At 44.8% G+C, this 21,313-nt stretch overlaps 1 protein-coding gene across 1 annotated transcript in view; it reads right to left on the bottom strand.

Moving 5' to 3' along the window:
• The window catches only part of UBXN7 (UBX domain protein 7), a 1,247,298-nt gene extending 1,226,411 nt beyond the window's left edge, over positions 1 to 20,887 (bottom strand). The window contains exon 1 of the mRNA XM_069618093.1: positions 20,669 to 20,887. Within this exon, the coding sequence (XP_069474194.1) occupies positions 20,669 to 20,762 (94 nt within the window). The 5' untranslated portion in view covers positions 20,763 to 20,887. The remainder of the gene's footprint in view (positions 1 to 20,668) is intronic.
• Positions 20,888 to 21,313: the final 426 nt, after the last annotated feature.

Consider the following 21,313-nt stretch of genomic DNA (forward strand, 5'->3'; position numbering starts at 1 on the left):
AATTCTCAGATATGAATGGTAGAAGCGTCTAGAAAGTGTCTTGTTGTGAAAGTATATCTTTCAAAATTTTGGATAGTCATTTTGGAGTTGTAATTTCCATAACTTCATGCTAGGTTTTTTCTTCTCCCATAGAAGTGATTGTATCAGACTATCTAGTTGTTTCAGTACAGATTTCTTGGCAGGAAGCAGAATCATGCTCATAACATACATTATTTTTGGAGTTGTTGTCATCTTGATGTCATTTAGTTTGCCTTGATTCCCATTGCTCGAATTCTGCCATCTTATCTATTGTTAATTTCAAGTTTACTTCCATCATTTCACTAATATCTCTTGTAATCCATATTCCTAGATACTTCATATTTTGAGGGAACCACTTGAAGCCTCGATTTTGTAACATCAACTGGTTACTCAAGAGTGTGCATGGCAAAGCCTCAGACTTAGACCAGTTGATTTTATAATTTAAAATTGAGCCGAATATTTCAATCAGATCCATCAATACAGGGATAGATGTTAAATCCTGTACAACGAGAAGAAGATCATCTGCATAAAGCCAATGTTTCTGTGTAACTCCATAAAAGTTAATTCTGGAAATTCTGTCATCACACCCTATTGCCACCGCCAATGGTTCTATTGAAAGTAAAACAAGCATGGGTGACAGCGGACAACCCTGGCGAGTCCCGCGATGCAATTCAAACTTAGATTACATTTTCCCCATTAGTAGTCACCTCTGCCCTAGGGTTTTTATAAAGCAAGTCTACCCAGTTCAAGAATTCAGGACCAAAATCATTTTCTGCATTGTTCTGAATAAAAACTCCCATCGAACCCGATCAAAGGCATACTCTACGTCTAGTGATAACGCAACCGATTCCACTTTCAATTTGTTTGTTTCTGTCAAAGTTAGCAAACGTTTCTGCATATTTGTTGCAAAAACTCTCCCCTTTATAAATCCTGCCTGATTTGGGTGAATACACTTCAGCAACATCTCCTCCATTCGGCCCACCATTATTTTAGATAATTATTTTACAATCAGAATTGATTGGTATATAATTGCCAGGATCCAGAGGAGGCCTCCCTGGTTTCAGGAGTAATGACAATGTGGCGTGCCTAAGTGTGGGCGGTAGTCTGTCTCTGACCTTACAATGAGAGAAAGTGTCCCCGAGTAATTTTAGAACCTCTTCAGGCATAATTCTGTATAATTTTGCAGGTAAGGTCCTGGACACTTTCCTATATTTAAGTCACATATTGCTTTCCTAATCTAATCCATTGTTATTTCATTTTCCAAACCATATTTTACACCCATCTGTAAGACATTCTAAGGATTGATTCGCCAAGAAATGATCTATCTGAGCTTGGTCAACTGTCTGGGACTCTCTGCATAGACTCTCATAAAAGCCTCTAAATTCTTCTTTAATTTCTTGATGGTCATAAGTCACTTCCCCGTTTATCACACAGATCGCTCTGCTCTCAACCACAGAAGATGAGCTAACAGACGACTACATTACTCTCCTGCCTCATAATAGTTACACTTGGACTTAAAAAGCGTGCATTCTGCCTTATCACTTAGGTTTTTATTCAAATCAAATTTCATTTTCAAGAGCTTCAATTTTTCCCCTCATCAGATGAACCCATCGCCTCTTTGTAAATGCACTGAGCCACCAATTCTGCATCCTTTTTTCCCTCGTAATTCCAGAAAGTCTCATGAGCACCCCTCTCATGACTCATTTGAAACGCCACACGGTCAATTTCCACTTCTCCATTCAAATTATCTTTAATGTACTCTTATGCCTCTCTCACCAAACCCTCCCTCATTTCATCATCTTTCAATACTGCTGTAGTCATTCTCCAAATATGCGTTTTATTTGATGAATCATCAAGAGCTAGTTGCACCTTAATGGGAGCGTGATCTGAGATAACAATACTTTCTATTTCGCAGCTCTTAAAATTCTGTGTCACTAATCCGGAGGTCAAGATGTTGTCTATTCTTGAGTATATGCCATACGCCCCCCGAGTGGAAAGTGCATTCCCATCCCAGTCGGGTGTTCCAATCTCCAATAAACCAAAGTCCTGCATCAGCAGGTCTAATGCTTCCCTGTCCTTTTTACTACCACCCTGTTCTTGACCAATGTAGCCGTAATATACGGCTACTCCGGTCAATAACCGGGTCCACGAACAAATTGAAATCACCCCTTAAAAGGAGATTTTTACCTCCTGTATCTAGTAGATGACATCCAACTTTGCTCAGAAAAGGTCCACTATTTACATTGGGTGCATAGATATTACATACTGTCATAGTCATGTCTTGGACACGTAAGGAAATTAATATCATCCGCCCCTCTTTATGTAGCCCTCAAACAGTGGCTTATATTAAACAACAGGATATTGTCTTTTACAGAAAACATGGGCCCTGGAGAATTTGCTACTGGGTGGGTGCGCTTCCTTTTCTTCCATGGCAACCAAGAATAAAAGAGGACATTGCTATGGGGGTTTGACGATATTTATAAGAACATCTATGAATTATAGCATATGGGTAATGGCAACTAACACTAACTGTATAGAATATGTTATCATGGTGCCTGAGCAAGGTGACAACCTACACAGTGTTCATTTTTTATAATAGTCCACATGCTTTAGGAGTCAATAGGCTTGGGGACCTGAAAGAATTGCTGTTAGGTACCATCCCTGATAGCCAGGGCTGACATACAATATTAGTCCTTGGTGGCGATTTTAATGTGAAGCTGGGCAATGGGATTCCAGCAGACCTTTATGATGTTTGTGAGAATAATGCTTATGGTATTGTGCATCCACAGATGCTTGATAATTGGACATGTCTCAAGGGTTTGCAGCTAGGCACATGGTTAATGTAATGGGGTCTGCATTCTCTAAATGGTCGCATTGAACCAGATGTATCTGGAGAATTGACCTTACGAAAACACACATTTTTCCCCCAGTTGGATCTGTGAAAGGTAAACCCACATTGTAAATGTGGATTGAAATGTGCAAAACGTGACCCTGAACACTTCCCAACAAAATGCTGTCATCTAACTTACAGTAGATTATTTCAAATCTTGACTGTAATACACATCCAAACCAGGCTATAATATATGTTTTCAGGATTTGATAGGGTCCTTAACCGATTCGCTACAGCAAGAATTTAAATGCAGGCAACGTGCAGCGACAAGTTGGTTGATGAGGCCTGTAGGAGTGCAAAAAATAGTTTCATCTACTGAGAGTTTTGAAAGAGCCAGACAGTCTCAGGGGGGGTAGTTATCAAAGCAAGAGCTGAGTACAAACTGTCTGTGAGGTCTAGAAAATACTCTGGAGAATCAAGCATGGGAAAAACGTTTGATTGTCGTTTCTTCCAGGGAGTCAAAGAGTTTCTGGGAGTTCATTGCAGGAGGTCCCCCATATAGAAGAACAAAGCCACATAGGGAAAGCCATGTTGAAGCCAAATCATGGGTTGACCAATTTTCTTCTCTGTATGCGGGTCCCACAATTGAGGGTTTTTGTGGAAAATGGGGCTCACTGATGCGGCTGACATTAAGAGAGGTGGAGGTCGCAGTTAATAAGCAACCACAAAATCGTGCACCAGGACAAGCTGCAGTTCCCACTGATCTATACAAGGGCGAAGTCTATTTGTGGGCTCCCCTGTTGACAATTTGTTTTAACTCTATTCTTGAAACAGGGATATACCCGCAATAGTGGAACATTTTTATTATTTACCTCATCTTTAAAAAAGGGGATTGCGGGAGCCCTCTGGCCTACGGACCAATATCACTTTTGGATACTTCTTTTAAAATATTATGGTGCATATTATTAGAACACGTCGAGGAATGGATAGCCACCCACCAGGTTCTCTCAGAGGTTCAATATGGCTTCAGGCCAGGTCTGCGGACTCTAGACCAAGCTGTCAATTTGTATTTGGTGGGGGCGCACTCTGTTTTTGACAAAGGTGAGCTGATCTATCTGGCCTTCATGGACCTAAGCACCACGTTTAACCAGGTCAACCCAAGATAAATTGTGGGGGGTGCTTAGCTCCATGGGTGATTTAGTTGAGCTATGGAGAATTTTGCAAACCGTTCACGTGGGCACAAGGGCATGTGTTTGCTTTGGTGAACAGGGACAATGCACCAGATATTTTGCGGCTGCAACAGGAGTTCACCAGGGCCGAGTCCTGGCCCCAGTTGTATTCACGTTATACATCAATGGTCTCTACAAAGCCCTAGTGGACTCGAATGCAGACTATCCCCGGGTTGGCAACAAAGCGTTCCCACTTTTAACATATGGCGATGATACTGTCATCATTGCAAGTACACCGAATACTCTCCAGAAACGTATAAATGTCTATATTGAATTTAGATCTAAAAATAAACACGAGCAAATCGGCAGTCATGGCATGCGCTTATGGGAGAGCCAAAAAACTAAAGATGCATAATATGCTCAGCAATTGTGCTGTAATTCCTCGGACAACACAATTCGATTATTTGCTTATGTGTTTTTCTGAAAACTGGAGGGCAATGGTACATATACATAAAGCATTAAAATGAGTCAGGCATTGGGGGGTGCATCGCGTTTTATGAAGGTGTGTCAAGGTCAACCTTTGAAAATGATCAAGGATGTGTGTTTTGCACAGACGAATGCAGGGACTAATTGTGGGGGTTTGAAAATATATCGGCAATTGAGATATTGTGAATCGATTTTTTTATTAAATTGTTGGGATTACCATGCTCTGCGCCGACCGTGCACGCAGAGCTCAGTGCAACCCACATTGGGGACGAGTGGAATGAAGCTCCATTTATGCACTGGCTTGGTACATGGTCAAATCTCAGAGCTTCAGTAACTCATGAAATAATCAGCGCTCTGATGCCTGGTGTTTTTTGGAGCAGGATGCCGTGGTTGGGGTTCATCCACGATTGTTTATAACGGGTGAATGCCCGCGAACTTGTTCATAATGGAGGGAGCAAAATGTACAAAGGGAACTTTAGGTACCCAATTAAAACTAAACGAGAATCAACAGGGCTCTCGCTTGAATCAAGTAGAACATATGTCATTATAACGAAACTGGATGCCATGCAATCTTATCTGGCATATAGTAATAATCAGGCAGATCGTTGGATCCGGAAAAGGACACGTTTCAACTTAATGCTGTTGCGAGCAAATACTAAGAATTGTCAGGGCTATGCTCAGAACCCAGTTTGCCCATGTTGTGGTGTGTAACTGAATTCCTTTTGGGCATTTTGTTTTATTTTGTCCATGCTATAAGGAAATTAGAAAGCAGACAATTATGCCACTGCTGCAACGAGCAAAATTCACTCAATGTCGCCCGGCTCTCACTTTTTTATTACAAGCTGAACCATGTATTGGTGCTGGTGTTTTCTTGTATATTTGAGGAGGGCTGGAATTTAAGAAAGCGTACTATGGATGTCTCAGTGTAGATTTGCTACACCAGTGGTTACTTTGTTCTCTCTCCATTGCAAAGTTTTTAATTCACACCGTTATAATGCTTTATGATATGCCCCAAACTGATTGTATTCATTTTCTTTTATGCTGTGCACTGGTTTATGTACATTTTATGTTATGCTCTGTATTGGTTTACGGATTTTATCCAAATAAACTATGATAATTTAATTGTATATAAAAAGTGCACACTGCAAAAGGTATATTGTGACCATTTATATCAAGTGAAATTTTTGTTTCTTCTACAGGGTTCGAAATTGAGGGGAGCCGGGAGCCATTTAGCTCCTGCTTCTGGCCTAAAAGAGCCTGGTTAGCTCGACATCAACAATACCAGGAGCTACTTTTGGCTCCTCAGGCCAAATGATACTGAACAAACACCTAAGTCAAAGTAAGAGAAAATGTTGTGGGGGAAAACTCTGTTCAGCTGCGCATCAAAATATGATTAGTGGGTGGACTGCTGCTTGGATAGGTGAATACAGGCTTCCCCCAGGTTCCATGTAATAATGTCGCCACAAAAATCTCGCCATGCAAAAATATCGCCGAAAAATGCCCGTTTTTTGTGGCGACATTATTGCATGGAACATGCATGGGACACCCCCGCAACCCCCAAATTATTTATTTATTTTGCCCATGTCCCCATATATATGGTCACCTAAATAATATTGCCACGACATTTTCCCGGCGATATTATTTACGGCGACCATATTTATGGCAATATTATTACCCGATACCCTTCCCCCACAGCCTAGCCTATAACCAAACATGAAAACTATACACCCCTATCCATGCGCATGTCCCTACAGGCTATTAGAGCGGACCATTCACATCTGTGTATTACTGCAATTCAAGGTTAACAAGCCATTGATCCTATAAGGATATGCACATGGATTGCGATGTAGTTTTCTTATGCTATCTGAAGGTAACTGTGCATTTGGGGCAATCTATAAATAAACATTAGGACACATCTATACAATGTTTAAAGTGTAAAGGGGTCAAAAATATGTACAGAATATATCCCCAACAATAATTCAATGCAAGAGCAACATGGAGCAGCAATATCAGACTGCCGCAAGGACATCTAAAGGAAAGAGGACACAACTAAAAAAGCACAGGTTACTGACGTGGACAGTGTGTACATAAAAGAAATTGACGAGACCAGCATAATCACAAGACAGAACACTGGTGGGGCAATGTTCAGATGAAAAAGGTATGCTGGCAGGTGCATAGTGGTAAACCTCTACCAGGAAGGGTCTCTGAAGACACTGCATGTATAAAGCAACATGGGTAGCCAAGTGCATGCACTCCTCTGGGATATTCAGGTAGACAAGAATACATGTTTAAATAAATAAATGCTATATGAGAAGCAAACAAACTATAGGCAGAGGACGACAATTTAGTGGCCCATAGTTTAGCTGACTCAGCCTAGATTGCAGAATACCAATCCAACACAAGTTTTGCCCAGTGTCTCTCAATTTTGGTCATGCGTTGAGCCTGGAGATTGGAAATCACGTGCCTTGCTCCAAATTCTGTATTGCTTCCTACAAGAACTGGTCAAAGAATGTAATCCGAGGACAGGACGGAATATAGGTTTCAGAAATTAGTTATACACCCATGCACAATGCTTTTTGCTTAATTGGTGTCGCGGGGCAAATCTAGAATTTAGTAATGAAAGTCATCTATAAAACACTGAAATTGATTTGGTAAATCAACCTGACAACATAACAGAAATATTTATGAAAAGGTGCTGAGCTAAACAAGTGATACACACTGAAAGGAGACAAGCACAACAGAATGCTTATCTGCAATAAAATAAAAACATTCATTAAACTAGGCTGATTAAAATAGAACTGTTTGCTAGGACGTGATGGCTCATTTAAGGAATGAAAGACAGGGGGCTCTGTTGCACGGCGTCCATGATGGCGGCTCTCCTCTAGAGCTACGTTTGAAGGAAACTACCAGATTCCTGATATCCCCAGCAGCCTAGAGTTCGCATCCTGGCTCAGTTTCGTGATCAAGTGAGAGACGAGAAGCTAGCTCTGCGTCGGTTGGAATTGACGGCGCACTCGGGGCAGACCACCCGCCACCCAGCGAGATCCAGTGAATACCCCCTAGCACATCAGGACCCGGAGATGCTCCTTACCACAATCCTGACCTCCTTGGAAACCCATGGCCCCTGCGGGGCAGGCCTGCAGTGTGTGTTGTGCCTCGACGTACACTCCAACCTCCCGACGGCTGGAGGGTACCCCTTGCCAGCTGCCCAGCTGGCGGCCGGACCAGAGGTGAGCCCTCGGTGGGGGAATAACGTTGTGAAGGAGGCTATGGCATCTGTAGTGCCTGTGGGCCTTAGCCCCTCCTCGGACACCCGCTGCAGTGATTTCCTGCTAATTTAAGCATTTTCTTAACCTCGTTGGTGGCCCCGACAGTGTGTGTTGTGGGAGGACGCCCACTCCAACCACCTGGCGGCTTGGGAATCGCCCTTGCCACATTGCGCTACTCGGACAGGCACCTGGACCGGGGTGAACCATAATTGTAGGGGAGGTTGTGTCTGCCCTAGTACCTCGGGCCCTGCCACCCCCCGCCCCCAAGATGCATGCTGCGGAGGATTCCCGCTAATTTGAACCTCACTGGAGGCCCTGGCGTCCCCTCCCTCACGATGATTCTGTCTGCTCCCTGGCTGATTACTAGGCACATACTGGAGACACCATTGAAGAGCCGGCTCCTATTCCCCCCCCTCCTTTTCCCCACCGGTGTGCCTGTGATTCTGATGCAGTGAGTACCAACACTTAAATTGTAGCGACTACCTGGAAAGCACCCACTACTCTGCCAGTACTGGACATGAACCTTTTCTGTACTATACATAGATATATGTGCCAAAAATCGCAACTGTAGAATCCACCCAGCTCACCATCTGGGGCGGATTGCCGACGGACCCGGGTAGTCCTACTAGATCATTACCCAGCCACAGTTTGCTGAAAATACTTGCAGGGCGCCCTCAATTAACCTACTGCCAGGAACCACGCCGTTATCTCCTGCCTGACTGCACCTCTATCGTGTGCAGGTATACTGCCTGATACAGGCTGCACACAGTGGCACTGTGCGGACCACTGACACCTTTGAGACACATCCCCCCCCCCCTAAACTGGCAAACCTGGCTCACTGCACATGATGCCCAAAGGGGGAGCAAAAAACCAGCGGTCCATGAGCCAGTCCACTAAAACAACTCCAAGCCTTCAACCTGTGTCGGCACGACCACCGATGCAGAAACTGAGACCACCCTGATGGAACTCTCCGAGACTCAGCACGTGTTGGCATGCATGCAGGAGGGATTCGCTAAAGTGCATAACAAACTTGACGATATGACAGCACCACTGACTCCATTAAGTCACGGATTGACAGGATGGACCCGCGTATTTTGGAAAGCGAGAAACGGGTGGGCACTGTGAAAGACGACATGTCCACCATGCGGGCTGTACTGGCTATACTCTCCAGGTGGGTACTCCAAGTGGAGAAAAAAAAAAAAGGAATGACCACCTGGAATCCAAATCCCGTCGCAACAACATACGCATTATAGGAGTCCCGGAGTCCAACTCCGAACCCTACCTGGGACAATGGATGGTATCCACCTTACTACCGCTTCTGGGGAACCCAGCATTATCCCCACAATTTGCTATTGAGCGAACCCACAGATCCCTGGCCCATAAACCAGAACGCCCTTGCAACCTATTCTTGCCTGCATTCGAAATTACCAGGACCGAGATGCGATCCTCCGAGCAGCACAGGAACAAGGAGACCTACTGTTAGGATCCAACAGGATACACATCTATCCTGAGTTCTCCGTTGCGGTCCAACAAGAGAGGAAATCCTTCCTTTCGGTCAAGAAATTACTGAGACAACTTGAAATATGCCATTGTACTCCCTGCTAAACTGCAAATTGAGTGTAACAATAATACGTTATTTTCACAATACCCGACGAGGCCATGAAGTTCCTAGACGAAGCCTTACCTGCATCTTGAGCTCTAGCTGCGTAACCATCTTGCTGCGCCTGTACAAGCACACTACTGCCTCCAGCTACTGCAACGTTGGGGGGCCCATGAACACTGATAATATCCATCTTGCTCACCGTTTAGTTCCCATCCTGGCCCTCCCAGTGGGGATTTTTCTTTTCAGCGACGGTGGAACGATCGATAAAATGTTTACCCCAATGACACAATTATACTAAATGTTGGTTGGTACTCATTCTCTTTCTTCTGTAACTAAATCCGATGAGGGCCCGGGTGGGCCCGTGCATCAGCTTCCCTATGCAAAGTTGCATTAATGGTTGTGGGTGTTTTTATGGTATATCATCACAGCTGTTTAGTGGGAGATGTGGGAGGGAGGGGGAAGTTGGTGTTACGTTAAAAAGCACAGAACACACCATGCAGTTAGTTATGAGAGGCAAGGGCACAACAAATCACTCTGAGGTATCGCGATGGCCGGATCGAAATAATGAATGTAATAATACGATACATTTCATGACGTGATGGGCGACGTAAGCTGCATGAATTGGTATATATGTGGTCTGGGCAATCCAGTCAAATGTCGCAAATTAAACCTTTACGTAGATAAAAACAAGGTTAAAAAAAACTTCCAACAAACCCATGCCCTGTCTGCTACCTGCGTCGGGTTCGCTAAGAACTGGGCAGGAATCGCTTTTATACGTCCTACTGCTCACAATCTAGAGTCATGACCCTGGTGCATAAATCCCTCCCTTTCCAGTGTAAACATGCAAAAATAGACCCTTTGGGGCAGATAGTTTCGGGTGTATGGGGCTCTTGCAGGGAGGGAACTAGTGCTGATGAAAGTTTACTGGCCCAATGTCGATGATCCTCAGTTCTATATGGATGTAATAAAAAAAGAATTTTTTCAAAAAGAACTGGCCCGCTGCCCGCTGATTCCAATACTGTGGGGAGGTGACTCCAACACTATTCTAGATCCGAGGCTCAAACGATCCACCCACACTCAAAGAAATCTCACGTGGGTGGCCTCCATTATCAAAGAGGGCATGCAATCACTGGGGTTGGTCGATGTTTGGAGAACAATGAATGCTAATGACCGATCCTATTCCTTCTACTCGTTGGTTCATGATTCCTTTTCCCGCATAGACATGTGGCTCATCTCCAATATGCTCTTGGGTGGGGTCATAGAAGCACACATGCTTCCTTGCACCTTTTCTGACCATTCATTACCAGGATGGAGTGGATAGAGTGACCGAATGGATGGAGTGGATAGAGTGGATCGAATTGGATGACATTGATGGAACTGGACAGAATGGATGGAACTGGACAGAATGGATGGAACTGGACAGAATGGATGGAACTGGACAGAAAGGATGGAACTGGACAGAAAGGATGGAACTGGACAGAAAGGATGGAACTGGACAGAAAGGATGGAACTGGACAGAAAGGATGGAACTGGACAGAAAGGACGGGGCGGACAAAGCTGATGGAATGGATAGAAAGAATGGAGTGGATGGAACAGACAGAATAGGTGGAATAGATCGAGTAGACGGAATAGATAGAATGGATGTGGATGAATCAGACAGAATGGATAAATTGGACAGAATAGACGAGTCGGATAGAATAGGTGTATTGGATAAAATGGACGAACTGGATAGAATAGATGAACTGGACAATGGATGGAATAGATGGAACAGATAGTGTGGATGGTATGGATAGTGTGGATGTAACAGTTACATATAGATGAACTGGATAGAATAGCTGAACTAGACTGAATGGATGAACTTGATAGGAAGAATGGAATAGATAATAGATGGAACGAACAGACAGAAGGGATAGTGTGGATGGAATAGCTAGCATGGATGAAATAAACGAATGGACAAAGTGGACGGAATAGATATAATCGGTAGAGTGGATGGAATAGGTAGAATGGATGGAATGAATAGAGTGGATAGAATAGATGATATAGATAAAATGGATGGAATGGAGTAGCCAAAGTAGAAGAAATGGACAGAGTGGACGGAATGAATGAGATAGAATGGAATGAGCGGAACCTGTTGGGATTCGCGCACACGTATCACGGTCACCCTGTTCCCCGTGTTGTTGCTATCCCCATATATACCTATATCGACCCCTGTCCTATATATCTGTATGTCGCTATGTCCCCACCATCCTGTTCACGTGCCTGGTCTCAGGCGCTTTACAGATAACCACCATATCACACCACTACGCTTACTCTCTACTATACACCATCATTCAACTAGAACACAGCTATACCCTTGATTAATTCGGCCTAGCTGTTCACATACGAATACACCCCATGAACACCTCATCACCCTAATAAAAAGGCAGCTAGCTGAGCACATTTCGGCATAGTTGCTCACATATGCGTTCCTCAGGCCCAACGCAGCCAGTGGCCAGTCTGGGTGTCCACCCACCAGACTGAACACATCCAACTGATATCTTCAGCACCACACCTATCGGTAGGAAGCAGCTACCATCCGACAATTACACCAGCTGCACACATATCCGGTGCACCCACGCACCATACGACACCATCTCTCTCTCTCTACTGACCTGAACTATGGTTCCCGAGGGTGTGCAACCTACCAGCGCTTTGAGGTCATACCAATGATATATAAATCACTATATAAATGCCAAGTAACATAACATAACATTCTCCTGTCCTCATCTCCTTGACACTACCAATACTCTCCAAGTCACTCAAGAACTGGAGATTTAAGTCACTGGCATTACAAGATGCAGTTTTTGCATCTACCATTTATGATCACGCACAATTATTCTTTGAAATAAATGTGGGATCCGTGCCCTCGCCCAGCACACTGTGGGAGACATTCAAGGTCTACATAGGGAGATTGCGATGTGCACAAAGTTCAGTGTCCTCAAAGCAATCTGGCGCAGTATAGCCCAATGCGAAGACAGTCTTAGGGAGCTGGAACAGGGCATCGCTGCTGACCCTCCTAGAGCCACCCTGGCACAGACCAGGGAGGCTATTGACGCCTTTAGAATACATGCTGAGCGAGAGGTGATATTCAACACCCTGATGGCAGCTAGGAAGTATGGAGAAAGCAACAGACCGGCAGGCTTCTTGCCATCATGGCGCACTGTGAAAGCGGCAGCTGATGCATTTCTGCTAGAACAGACACCTCTGGCAGATTAGTACACACCATCAATAATGTTTTTAATGATTTCTACATAGACTTTTACACCAATAAAGACCCACGCACCCCAGAAGAAATCAACACATTCCTCAATACCTTACCGCTCAATGAACACTCCCAAGACACTAGGGCCCTGCTGGACCTCCTGACATTATCCAAGCCATTGATCATCTGCCCTCTGGGAAGGCCCCAGGTACCGACAGCCTCACAGCTGAACTCTACAAACGCTATAAGGAAGTTCTTGCTCCTCAACTTTTACAAGTATTGCATGAATGCCTTGCGTCCCAGCTACTTCCTGTCAGCATGCAAAAAGCAGTAATCATGGTTCAACTGAAGCCGGAAAAGCCTGTGGGTCAATGTGGATCGTACCGGCACCTATCCCTAATTAATACTGACATGAAGGTATTTGTGAAAATACTAGCCACTCGGCTGATGCCGGTCATGCCATATGTTATTCAACAAGATCAGTCAGGGTTCATCCCAGGCAGATCCACAGCACAAAATCTGCGACGCCTTTTCAATGTCCTGGCACAAATAGACTCTGGGGTCTAAGCTGTAGCTGCCACATTAGACATCCAAAAGGCATTTGACTCAGTGTCTTGGCAATTCATGTACACGGTACTGTCGAGATGCGGGTTTGGCCCGGGGTTCCTAGAGGCTCTCTCCCTCCTTTATACAGTGCAAGTGGCCAGGGTCAGTGCGAATGGGCTGCTTTCCTCACAATTCATGATATTCAGAGGCAGCCGACAGGGCTGCCCCTTATCTCCCCCGATATTTGCCATCATCACTGAGCCTTTGGCAGATACGATGCGCCTCAAACACAGATACTGAATGGGAGGGGAGCCACAGATAATTTCCCTTTCTGCGGATGACGCTCTGCTATACGTTTGAATCCTCCAAGAACACTTACATCCCATTATGCAAGATATTTTAGACTTTGGGGAGGTTTTTGTCCCTTCAGGTAAATCGTAACTATTCCCCCTCACGGATGCCACTACCCCACCTCGAGACCTACAGGACTTCAAGTGGGCTCCAGAGACCATACGCTACTTGGGAGCGACAATCGACACAGCCCAACTCCACACGACGGCAACTATGCTATGTACATGACCCAGCTACAATCCAAAACTCTCGAGCTGGACCAATATACCCGTGACAATCGCTGGTAAAATTGCCCTCTTGAAAATGATTGTGCTCCCTAAACTGCTGTATATATTTCTCAATGTACCACTGTGGCCTGGAAAAATATTTTTTCAAGAATTGGAAAGTGAAATCTGTAAATTTGTCTGGCACTCCGGGGCGGTGTGACTGAAATGGGACACACTCACACTGCCTCCCCTCAACCCCCATGTTCAGCTCGAGAAATTATCAGCAGGTGACAGAGACCTCCGTTCACTAATCCTTCTTGCCGGGTTTGCAGAAGATTGTAGGTTTGACCGGGCTAGCACCATCGTGCTGGCCTGGCATAAAATCTGGAGGATGACAGACACTCCTACACCAGATCACAAGAACTTCCCTCTCTGGAATTGGTGTCCCCTCCCTTCCAAAGGTAGATTTGGGCTCCTGTGAGGTCTGGAGGCGAGGGTCTCTTTTCCGAGAGGGTAATTTCATCCAGTCAACTGACATGCCCAGGTTGGAGCATAGCGCATCTTCGCAGTGGCTACAGTATGCTGGCCTACGCATGGCTTGTAAAAAAACGATGGAACAGCTTCCCGGTTGAACCCGAGAATGATGGCATCCTAGGGTTTGTCCTGAACACTTGCGACAGCCGAAAACACGCGTCATCTTTATATCACCTGATTCAAACCCACTCAAACACGCCACAACATAACACACAAGCTAAATGGGCAGTAGACCTCCGTGTGTGTGTATATTATATATATGAAAATGATGAGCTCTGGTCCAATATGTGTACTCAAACATGTAAGGTGTCGTATAATTTCCCGTTTAGACGGATTCAATTAAAGGTATTACACCAATACCACTATACCCCGGGTCGCCTTCAGCTCTTCTCCAAGGAAGCCACTGGGACATACCCACACTACAAATCTACGAAGGCCAAGTATTTTCATATGATATTGGACTGTCCACAGCTTAGGCCCTTCTGGAGTAATGTATGTGCAATACTATCTGAAATGATATTTGAAAGTGTTGATCCCCTGCCATTACTGTGCCTATTCCATATCTCTGACCCGCCCCCAACGGCCACGAATATATTTTTACGGCTATCCCTCCTCTTGGCCAAACGTATGTTGCTGTGCTGGAAGAGCGCACAATCTCCCAACAAAGATCACTGGTTATAAATTGTGGCGTGGGCCAACGATATGGAAGATCAGTCGGCACATATGAAGCCACCTCAATCCCGTCCGAGAGATATATGGTCCCCCTTTAAATCTTACCTCCTTAGTATAAGTGCAACATCGGATAGATCCATGTTCACATGATCCAAGTGAACTATACACCCTTGATGGTATATTCCTTTGGACTTGTGCTGGTCATGCCTCCCTGCTTCTTAAGCATGCCCCTGTACATATTATGAGAAACTGTCCATGTAATTATCCGACTGCCATGCCTTTTCTTCCACCATCGCTACTGTCTTCTTCTGATGTAATGTGACATGTGTTGCCAAGTGTGCTAATAAAGAAAGGTTAAAAAAAAAAAGGAAGGAAGAAAAGACACTCTGCACATATACAAAGAACTGGGTTTCACAGATGTAACATGAATTAATCGCTACTTGCAAAGTTGGCAATTCTGATCAAATAAACCTTACATCAATAGAGCAGAGAAACTACTAATATCAGGTACAGAGCTGCATTGCAACATGTATGGGTTTACATTCATGCTATCAGTAGTGCTTTAGCAGCATCACAAGGGTGAACTGCTGAATATCCAGATAACATATGACAGCCCACCTAACAAACAACTGTCATTGCGTGGATTGATCAAATAATCAATTTTGTAAATAAAGCTGCAAACAGATATAGATGCATTACGGAGGAGTAAAGGTTTCAAGCTACTCGTCGGCCAAAAACAAATGAATCACTCGCCACATCAATTCTACACATCCACAGAACACAATTTCTTACTCATCACTATACATTGGCTAGTGGCGAGTGCAAATTCTGATCCCTGTGTGCATGGGTAACACTATATACGAGCCCCCATAGAAAGCTTCAGAGCAATCAGTCGTTGGTCCTACACAATGCTAGGACATGTATGTTCAAAACCAAGAGGCAGCATCTGCTTTAGTAGGCCAGCACTGACATTGATAACAAGCGCACAGGCCTGTCGGTCTACTCTATTGGTAGAATCACAATGCCAAGGATCAATCTGGCACAGTAGAATTCTCTACTATTTTAAAGGGAAGAGATTGTAACAGAAGAGAGAGGGAGAGGGGGAAAACGGCAGGCAGAGGGGGGTGGGAAGAGAATGGGATATACAGAAAGCAAATAAGAAGTAAGATTCAGGAGTATGGGGACATGGGTGAGTCTAGGGCCTCTAAACCATAACAAATGAGGCAGTCAGGCTTGTTTGTAAACTACCCAAGTTCTCGCCGGTCTCCTTTGCTAGGCACTCTTTACACTAGCTACTGGTCTCCCAACTTGATTATTTTCAAAATATTGTGTTTGATTTTTAAATGCATTTATACTTTAGCACCCAAGTACTTATGCCTCAAAATTAAACAATATTCTACATCTTTGATATACCAACCAACATTTGCTGCATATCCCGCAAATGCGCTGTGCTACCATAGGCGACAGACGCCTCTCAGTCTTGGTATCTTGTCTCTGGAATAATCTGCCACTACTGCTTTGTTCGCTCAACTATGATGATCTTTTGTAAATAACTGAAGATTCACTTTTTTATAGTCTGTTTTGGCTTGTGGACAGTGGATTTTCCATACTTTTTTTTTTCGAACTGTGCCTAGATGCAGACAATGTCTCCTCTGTATCCTGGCACTTTATATATAAACTAAAACCGTATGTGGAGAGAGAATAACACCTATCCACCTTGCCTCTCTTCCTCTAAGACTCTTCCCTTACTGCATCAAATGAACATTGCACTCTGGAATGTTCAGTCTGTGTGCAACAAAACTTCCTTTATCACAGACTATTTCATGCCAGCTATCATCACTTAGAACTCCTCGCCATCAGTGAAACCTCGATTTCTCCTTCTGACACTGTCACTCTGGAGGCCCTACATGACACCAAACAACCCTTCGTTCACTCTTCCCATCTGACTGGCAAAGGGGGAGGCATCAGGCACCTACTCTCTTCCCGCCTCACAAATATCCAATGCCATATTCTTCCCTCTTTAAAATTCACTATCTCCAATAGGGCTCTGCCTTACTCAATTCACATCACCGTCCATCTCCCTCCTGGTCCCACTGGGCCCTTCTTGATGAACTTTGATAACTCCTTGATTCTCTTTCAACTGATGAAGTGTGCAAAAAGCATATGGACAGTGCATTGTCAGAAGGAATGGGAGGCCATAAAAATTAATGTCAACAGAGCGCCGACTCTTAAAACTGTTAACACTGCAGCTACAAATATCATCACAGTGGATGCCAGCAACATAGGTCTGGAAGGGAGAGAAATTACCATTGCCTTCACCTACCAGGTTTTGAAGCAAGCAGAGTTTAACTATTCAACCATCGAGTAAGAAGCTTTAGGTGTAAGCAGGCATTCTAGCACTTCAAAACTCTCCTTTGGGGCCCAACTGTGGTGGTTAGGATGGATCATAAGCCCTTGATCCACATCATGAAATCCAAAAACCAACATTTAGCTATGCCGAGAATTTGTAGATGGATGTTAGAGAACATGCATGCAATACAATGCCAGCATTGTGTATACCCGGGGGAGAGGAAATGTCATAGCACACTGTTTTTCTAGGTTGCCGTGGGCTGGTGGAGCAGTGGAGTCGGAGCGGGAAGATGCTGAGGAGAGCATCATTGCACACATTCAGACAGGAATTGCAAAGGAGGAATGGATTAAAGAGTCGGTGGAGGACCAGTAGCTACTCAAAAAAGCGGAGTACCTAGAGGGGACCTAAGATGCCGAAGTCCATGTGGAGCAAGATTCTCAGTTTGGCACATGGAGGGCACTTGGGGAGGAACCTCACAAAAGGACGATTGAGATAGAGAACTACTGGTGGCCTTGGATGTTGGGAGGGGCTGAAGACCAGGTGCGGTTATGCCTAGCTTGTGCCGTCAGTGACAAATCCAAAAGGACAAATGTTGCACCCCTTCAACCAGTACAGGTTCCAGATTCAGTATGGAAAAGAAAACTGGCAATGGACATAGCAGGGCCTTACGAGGGTTTGGAGACCTGCAAAGTCTACATAGTGGTTTTGATAGACTACACGTCTAAACGGGAGGAATGGTGTATTATGAAAGAGGATGTAACCGCCATGAAAATAGTGAGATTTCTCGAAGCAGTATTCAGCAGGAAGGGGTATCCGGAGGAGATGATCACTGATAACGGTGTGCAGTTAATTTCTGATCATATGGAAATATTTCTGGGAGATAGTGGAATTTAGCACAAGTGCACGTCAATGTACAATCCCATGGCAAATGGTCTTGTGCTGTGCATGAATGGTTTTATGAAGTGGTGATTTAGTTGGCGGTGGTGAATTCATTACCATGGAGAGAGACACTTAAGGAGTCATTGAATGCATACAGGATGACTCATTGCACTACTGAAATTGAACCTTTTGTCATGAGGGGCAGAGTGCATTGTAGTCATCAGTCCCCTGTGGAATGTCAAGATGGAGGATATGGAAGATATTCTCAAGAGCGTGAGAGAAAAAACAAGAATAATTATGATTGTGTCAAAGCCACCCGTGTTTAAGGAAGGCGATTGGGTCAGGAAGCATCCGAAAGTTATTAAAAGGACATTCCAAGAGCAGGAACCCGCAGATGATTGAGGGAGGGGGCAGAAAGACTATGGTCCTAGAAGATGGTATGGTTGGGTCGTTTGATGACATTGATCCTCTGCCTGCGCACCCTATTTTGGTACGCCGGTTGAAGACTGTCAGATGCATTTTTCCAGTCATGAGGAGCATCCAGGGGGTTCTGGGTTATCTATTTGGAGGAGGAAGATTTCGCCTAACAAAGATGATTTTGGTATTATTGAATTATATTCTTTGCAGTTAACCAGCTGTTAATTTGATTTTCCTGCGTTTCTCCCCACTTTGCCCATCTTTTCTTCCCCGTAACTCTCTGCGGAGGGAGATGTTATGATATTATGTTATGACTTTGTCTCGTGCAGTTCTCGAGTCTGCCCATGAATTCTAGAGCAGCTAGTGGGGAGCCGAGAAGGCGAAGAGAAGCACTGCCACCTGGTGCTCCTGAAAGAGGCCATTTTGTTCCAGTAAGAATGCTTACCTATTAAACCCACCCGTCTCTGTCCGGCATCAATTCCTAACACAGGTAAGCTTTATTATACATATATACATTTATGGGTTCTAGTTACTCTTAGCTATGTACATGGACGGAGACTAACCACTGGCCATCCTCACACACACCAGACCTGCCTAACCTCTGGGTGTAGCCCAGAGATTCTCGGGTGTTGCGCTCTTCGCTGGGGAAGAGCATGGAGTCTCTGGGTTTTCCGCCAGAGGCAGAGTTTCTGCAGCTCCCCTAATGCCTCCATCAGATTGGCTACAAAAGACTACCCCTTGTAGTCAATTGGGTGTAGAAGTAGGCGGGACACAGTAATGGTGCAAATGTGGGCTCCATATATGGGACCATAGCAGGCGCAGTGAAGTTTGTAACTGAGCCAGCCCACCGACATCCACACCAACATGTGCCCGCCAAGTAAGTCTTGTTTGTTGTTGGAGTTGCTAGCTTCGGCGCTGCCCCGGCCTGCCCGTCTGTGTGAGCCACCATAAGACATTCCTCACATAGACAGGAACCTAAAGTATTCAAATGCATTTGATAAAGCCGAGGGTTGCTGGGGGGGGGGGGGCGTTTCTCTAATAGAAAGTAGACACAAATGTGTAAACAGTACAGCTGACAAATCCGAGGTGCAGCCTACTTACAGTGCATTCCATTGCTGAATTAGACCTCTGTGGGACCGACTTACATCTTTCGATTCACATACCGTCTTGTGTTGTGGTCAAGGTCCCACACACAGGGAATCTTTTGTTTGGAACTACAACTCCGAGTAATGCCCTGCACCAGGGACGTCAGCTTTACACTTCAAAAGATGAAACAGTGTTTAACTGCATTCATTTACATATTGGTGTATTTGAATGCTGGTTGCATATGATGTAGCTGGTTTGCTTTATTTAATTAGCACATATAGTCAACATGTGATTTTCTTTTCGGTTTACATGTGGGTGGGGTCTTGTGTGGCTATGGGCGGGCATACAGTTCAAGGTGTTGATTTTCAAATCTAGTCAGGTATGGCTCAGGCCCCCGGCCCCAACTGACACTCACAGAACTCTCACAAGCAGACATCCATCAACATTCTCCTGAGCTGTCAATCACTCCAAGCACCAACATTCTCTCAACAAGATGGCCAGCAAGACAGGATATTTAAACACCACAACAGACACACTGCAGCCTGACAGACCCTAAGCAGAAGTCAGAGAAAATATGTAACAGCTAAGAGAAAATAAAGTGGCAAAGAGGTGGTAATGGAAAATGAATGAGGGAAGAAGATTCCACCAAATGTCTTGACAGGGGCGTGCATAAATCCACAAAAACGACGTGTGCTTATATCCAAGACAGTACTTGCCTACGTCAAACTCAACGAAAACGGCTTACTGCAGAACATCAGCACTCACACGAGTCGCCCTAACCGTAATGCTCCTGTTATTCTATAAAACATCAATGACTTTCTACACTGCCCACCACACCAGCACTTATCAATAACCCTTAAAGCCACAGCTTTCCTTCTCAGAGACAAAAGTCCCGCCACACACTTGCTCGTTCTACCTATCTTCAGGGATCAAATCTCTCCTTCAATTCACTGGTTCGCACCTCATTCCGCCTACATAACATCTTTAAGTCCTCCTATCATTTCCGCTCACCCGTGATAGCTGTAAACTGTAGGAGGAGAGCCGAAACATGCGCGGGACCGGCCCCCAGTGCGGAGGAAGCCGTGGGTCCTCCGCGGGCCGCCATCTTTGCCCAGAACCACAACAAACGGCGTCCGTCGACCAGCTCAGGCGTCACTGTAGCGACACATTGCAGTTAGAGGAACGGCCCTAACAACGTGCCCTAGTCAGATGACTAACAGGTTAAACATGAAGTGTCGTTTGTGATCTAGGGTCTATTAATGTTATGTTCAAGTCAAGCCCACATTGGGTTTCCTCCGAGGTCTAGCGGATCGATGTCGATGAGCAGTTTTCGGCGAGCTTCTAACGCAAATTAGAAGGAAACTATGATGTTGTAATATACAATTGCGTCTCCAGAAATCAAAATAAGGTGGACAAGTGCACAAATAGAAGAAGCGGTGCAGGGTATAGTACGGGTCTACAGCAGGCCCAAACATATTTTATCAAGCTGGTTTTAAAAAATGCATGTGGCAGTTCAGAGTAGGTTTAAGACAATACAAGTTTTGCAAGAGTGCAGTACAAGTTTTGCAATTGCAAGAGTGCTATGCGGATGATACCCAGCTCATTTTCAGCCTACCCTCCTCCTCTCCTTCCCTCATCTCTGTCTGTCTGCTATCC

Source organism: Ambystoma mexicanum, chromosome 10 (assembly GCF_040938575.1).
Source record: "Ambystoma mexicanum isolate Mex_15411 chromosome 10, UKY_AmexF1_1, whole genome shotgun sequence".
Taxonomy (NCBI): Eukaryota; Metazoa; Chordata; class Amphibia; order Caudata; family Ambystomatidae; genus Ambystoma; species Ambystoma mexicanum.